This window comes from Beta vulgaris, chromosome 8, assembly GCF_026745355.1.
Source record: "Beta vulgaris subsp. vulgaris cultivar EL10 chromosome 8, EL10.2, whole genome shotgun sequence".
NCBI lineage: Eukaryota > Viridiplantae > Streptophyta > Magnoliopsida > Caryophyllales > Amaranthaceae > Beta > Beta vulgaris.
The window spans coordinates 55769063-55774897 of record NC_079209.1 but is presented as its reverse complement, the minus strand read 5'-3'; the positions used below and the strand labels follow the sequence as shown (position 1 = coordinate 55774897).

Sequence of the window (5835 nt, the reverse complement as noted above, 5' to 3'; positions counted from 1 at the left end):
TTAGATCATTAGATGCCTTTTGACCTTCAATTTATGGAATTTCTCAGTTAAAAAAAAGTGTTAAGCATAGCTCTGCTTGCTGTGCTACCTTACATCCTGTACACTTAAATTCTGTTAATTCAGTTGTTAATTCTGTTAAGCCTGCTACCCATTGCTGCCCTTTTCTGTTATGCCACTGCCAGATCAGCAATCCGGGCAGTTCAGTCTAGACCAATCAGGTCCTAGTACTATTGTATATAAATAGCAGAATCTTGGTTAAGTGATGTAATAAGAATAGTTTTTCTCTTGAGAGATTAATACAACTTCTCTGTAAGATTTCTTCCACAAACTTCAATGGAGTTTTATTACAAAAATTCAATCATATAACAAAAACTTACATGGTATCAGAGCTAGAGATCAGCTAAATACCTCCATTTTTTTAGAGTTTATCTTTTTCAAAGCTTCAAATATTCAGCAATGGTGACAGAATCCAGTTCACCACAAATTGATCCCTCTTCTGATCCTTCCACTCCATATTATGTTCATCCAAGTGATTCACAGTTTCGTATTGCAAATGAGAAATTTAATGGATCTGGTTTCAATGATTGGAAGCGATCTGTTATAATCAGTTTATCATCCAAGAATAAACTTGGATTCATTGATGGAAGCATTTCTAAACCTGAAATTAATACTGGACTTTACAAGTGCTGGTTCAGAGTAAATAGCACTATAATTTCTTGGTTTATCCAAGCTCTTGATACTCACATTGCTAGGAGTATTCTGTATTTTGATTCAGCACAAGAAATCTGGACTAATCTTCAGTTTGGCCAGACAACAGGAGCACAAATTTTCTCTTTACAACAACAAATTGCTGAAATTCAACAAGGAACAGATTCCATTTCACTGTTCTACACCAAAATTAAGATGTTATGGGATGAATTGGATGCAGCAAGTCCACTTCCTATATGTAGTTGTGACAAATGTACTTGTCAAGTAATAAGAAGAATTCACACGATGCAAGAAGAGAATCGTTTGATACAATTCTTGATGAAACTACGTCCAGAATTCAACAATGTCAGAGGAAATATTATGATTCAAGCTCCTCTTCCTACAATTTCTATGGCTTACAGGTTATTAATGCAAGAAGAGAGACATAAGGAGGTCTATCAAGCTAATCATGTCACTGATGATGCATCAGCTTTCCTAGCTAATAAAAGAAGATTTCTGGATTCTTCTAACAATGCTGGAAACAATAGTTCTTGGAACTATAATAGGTTCAGTTCTGGTAATAATCAGATCATCAGATCAGGAGGATCACAAGGTAATTACATGAGAAGATCAAATTTATTCTGTGATCATTGCAAGATCAAAGGTCATACAAAGGAAAACTGCTGGAAGATACATGGTTATCCACCAGATATCAAGGACAAATGGAAGGGCAAAAGAGTAGCTAATATGGTTCAGGAGGATCTCAATCAATCTAGCACTTCTATTGAACCTAATCAAGCTGCTCCTCAATTCACAGCTGAACAATACAGCAAATTAATGAGTCTCTTAGAGCACAACAAAGCAGAAACTTCAGAAAAACATGACAATACTGCCTTTGTAGCAGGTATGATTGCTTACTATCTTTTGATCATGATACTTGGATAATTGATAGTGGTGCTACCAATCACATGACACATGATCTAAGTAAGTTTACCAATTATGTGCATATTGAGCATTTGAACACTTATATCACCATTCCTGATGGAAGTAGAGTGCTTGTTAAGCTTAAAGGGAATGTGAAATTGAATGATGAAATTGAGCTTCATAATGTCCTTCATGTGCCTGATTTTCAGTTTAATACTTTAATCTGATCTCAGTGAATAAGATGTGTAAAGACATGAAAGGTACCATCTCATTCACTGACAATACATGTTTTATTCAGGGCTTTTCACAGACAAAGCCTTTGAAGCTTGGTAGTCTGAGAAGAGGTTTGTTCTACTTGGATTTAAATCCTACTCAGAGACATGGACTGCAAACATGCTGTGTTGCTGAATCTGGAAGCAGTGAAACCACTAGTAGTCAGTTTGTACATAGATCAAATAAAGTCATAGAAGATGTCAAACTTTGGCATTTAAGGCTTGGACACATGTCTTTTCATAATCTGAATAAAGTAATACCACATTTAGATGTAAAGTCATGTTTGGATAATTGTTTTTGTCAGATTTGTCCTGTAGCCAAACAAACCATTTTTGGCATTTTTGACTTGTTACATCTTGATCTCTGGGGTCCCTACAGGGCTTCTACTTATGAAGGATGCACAATGTTCCTAACTATTGTAGATGATTACAGTTGAATGTGTTGGGTTTTCTTTCTAAAGAGCAAAAGTGATGTCTATGAAGTATTTGTTGATTCCCTTGCTTATGTCCTCAATCATTTTCACATTAGTGTCAAGAATGTTAGAATTGATAATGCATTAGAACTATGTGAGGGTAAATTGAAGAGATTCCATAAAGATAAAGGGATCTTGCATCAAAGTTCTTGTGCTTATACCCCACAGCAAAATGGCATTGTAGAGAGGAAACATAGGCATATTTTAGAGACAGCAAGAGCATTATATTTCCAGTCCAAAGTCCCTTTGAAATTTTGGGGAGAATGTGTTAAAGCTGCAGTGCATATAATAAACAGAATGCCATTATCTAGCACCAATTATTTAAGCCCTTTTGAACTTCTTTTCAAACACAAACCTAACCTGGACTACCTTAGAGTTTATGGTTGTCTATGTTTTACTACAGCAGTCAAAGTCCATAGAACAAAATTTGCACCTAGGGCTGAACCTTGTGCTTTTATAGGGTATTCAAACAGTCAAAAGGGATATAAACTAGTGAGTCTTGTGACTAACAAAATTTTTGTGAGCAGGAATGTTAAGTTTCATGAAAAACATTTTCCTTTCCACCATAAAACACTACAGCCTGTCACAACCTCCTTCAAGATATATTTACCAACCTCTACCAATACCAACATGTTTTTGGATGATTTTCCTTTATCACTACACAATTCATCTGTTCCCCTTACTCCACCTAGTCCAAATTCAGTTTTCACACCTTCATCACCACATACATCTACTAATCCTACTCTCACCACTCAAATAACACTTACCAGTTCCCCACAGTCCTACAAACAATTTATACAGCAAGAAAATTCAAGTTCAGCTAACCATGTTCTGGACATCTCTCAACAATTAGGTGAAGCCTTAGAGTCATCCCAGTCTCCAGATGATATTTCCAGTCATTTAGAAGTGGTTCTTCCTCCTCCTCTCAGACGTTCCACCAGAAATCATCTTCCACCAAAGTGGACTGAAGATTACCTCTGCCATTTTGCACAACAATCAGCTACAGCTCCTGATTCTACAGAACACTGGTGTGCTTTGATTTCCTATATTGATTTTCCACAAGATCCCAAAGCTTTCATTGACTCAGTCAGTACAAGAAAGGAACCTACTACATTTGCAGAAGCTTCTCAGTACATTGAATGGGTTGAGGCTATGAACAAAGAGATCAAGTCTCTTGATGAAAATAAAACTTGGGAACTAGTTGATTTGCCCAAGGGAAAGAAAGCAATAGGATGTAAATGGGTATACAAGATTAAGCTCAAAGTAGATGGTTCAATTGAAAGGTTTAAGGCCAGATTGGTTGCTAAGGGGTTCAATCAAAAGCATGGGGTGGATTTTGATGAAACGTTTTCTCCTGTAGTAAAGATGTCCACTGTCAGGGCTATTATTGCTATTGCAGCAGCAAAAGGCTGGAACATCTTTCAATTAGATGTCAACAACGCCTTTCTACATGGAGACTTGAAAGAAGAAGTATACATGAGAGTCCCTGAAGGCATTGCTAATCATGACAACAAAGTCTGCTTGTTAACAAAGTCCCTATATGGTCTTAAACAAGCCAGCAGACAATGGTTTGCTAAGCTTCATCAAGAGCTTTTACATCAAGGTTTTGATCAATCCAAAAATGATTACAACATTTTTATTAAAAGACATCATGATAGCTTCACAGTAGCTGTTGTGTATGTTGATGATATCATTGTTACTGGCAATGATGTTGAGTGTATTACAAAACTCAAAGAGCACTTGAATCTTTTGTTTGGGATCAAGGATTTTGGCAAGATGAATTATTTTCTTGGTATAGAAGTTGGCTATTTGAAAAATGGTATAAGTCTCAGTCAAACCAAGTTCACCAAAGAGTTGCTTGAAGCTTCTAAATTTACTCATTTCAAGAGTGTTGTTACTCCTTTACCTTTGAATTTAAAACTCAGGGCTGATGATGGTGACTTATACCCAGATCCAGAGTATTATAGAAGCATTGTTGGGAAGCTTAATTTCCTCACTAATACCAGGCCTGATCTTGTTCAGCACTTGAGTCAGTTCATGCAACAACCAAGGCTGCCTCATGTTCATGCTCTTTATCACACTCTTTGCTATATTCACCATACTATAGGTCAGGGTATCCTACTTAATGGTTCTTCTCAGTTGGTATTACAAGCCTACTCAGACTCTGATTGGGGGTCATGTGTTAACACACACAGATCCATTACTGGTTATGTGCTCATGTTGGGTGATTCTCCCATTAGTTGGAAATCAAAGAAACAACCAACTGTGTCCAAATCTTCTAGTTAAGCTGAATATAGGGCCATCAGTGCTGCTGCAAGTGAAGTCACTTGGCTAGTTAGACTTCTAGAAGAGCTCAAGGTTGATAAGTTAAAGCATGTCAAGCTTCACTGTGATAATCAAAGCGCTATTTACATTGGAAAAAATCCTGTTTTCCACGAAAGAACCAAACACATTGAAGTTGACTTGCATTTCACAAGGGATAAAGTTCTAGAGGGGTTGCTGCAACTCACTTATCTCCCTACCAAGTCCCAACTTGCTGATGTCTTTACCAAGATCTTACCATCTCATCAGCATAATCAGCTTTTGAGCAAACTAGGCATGATCACCATTCCTAGTTTGAGGGGGGATGTTAAGCATAGCTCTACTTGCTGTGCTACCTTACACCTTGTACACTTAAATTCTGTTAATTCAGTTGTTAATTCTGTTAATTCAGTTGTTAATTCTGTTAAGCTTGCTGCCCTTTTCTGTTATGCCACTGCGAGCTCAGCAATCCGGACAGTTCAGTCTAGACCAATCAGGTCCTAGTACTATTGTATATAAATAGCAGAATCTTGGTTAAGTGATGTAATAAGAATAGTTTTTCTCTTGAGAGATTAATACAACTTCTCTGTAAGATTTCTTCCACAAACTTCAATGGAGTTTTATTACAAAAATTCAATTATATAACAAAAACTTACAAAAAGTGAGTGAAATGAGCATCATTAGATTAGAGTATTAGACATATGCTATAGGCGAGTTTTCTTTGTATTATACTATATTCAACTTAATTCATAAGATGCAACTTAGTAGCACTGATTTCAAGTCTTTTTTATGAACTTGGTAATTAAAGAATATTAGTATATTATTCAACAAAGTGCAAAGCACGTGCCCAATGGACTAGTATATAGTACTCCCTCCTTTCCATAATATAGTGCCTACTTCATTTTTGGTGGTTCAAACTTTAAAATCTTTGCGAAATAGAGAAATAGTAGTGTGAGATCCGAATAAATACACACAACAACAACAAATCAACATTTATGTATTATTAGAACAAGACGTATTAGTTTATAATACATAATTGAATTACGTAGTAAAAAGCGTGAAATTATGGTACATAAAGTATAAAAACATTCGGTACTATCTATAATAGCAACATTATTGATGATTAACCAATCATAGGAGGACGAACAACGAGTCCCTCACAATCGACCCAAACCCAA

At 36.2% G+C, this 5835-nt stretch overlaps 1 protein-coding gene across 1 annotated transcript; it reads left to right on the top strand.

Moving 5' to 3' along the window:
- The first annotated feature begins 456 nt into the window (after positions 1-456).
- On the top strand, positions 457-1632 carry LOC125492435 (uncharacterized). Its single transcript, XM_048634916.1, has one exon. It carries the CDS (start codon positions 457-459, stop codon positions 1630-1632), a length of 1176 nt encoding a protein of 391 aa, XP_048490873.1.
- The last annotated feature ends 4203 nt before the right edge of the window (positions 1633-5835 follow it).

What these genes read in the sequence shown, in the direction of transcription:
- LOC125492435 (XM_048634916.1), top strand. Translation starts at nt 457, where the DNA reads ATGGTGACAGAATCCAGTTCACCACAAATTGATCCCTCTTCTGATCCT.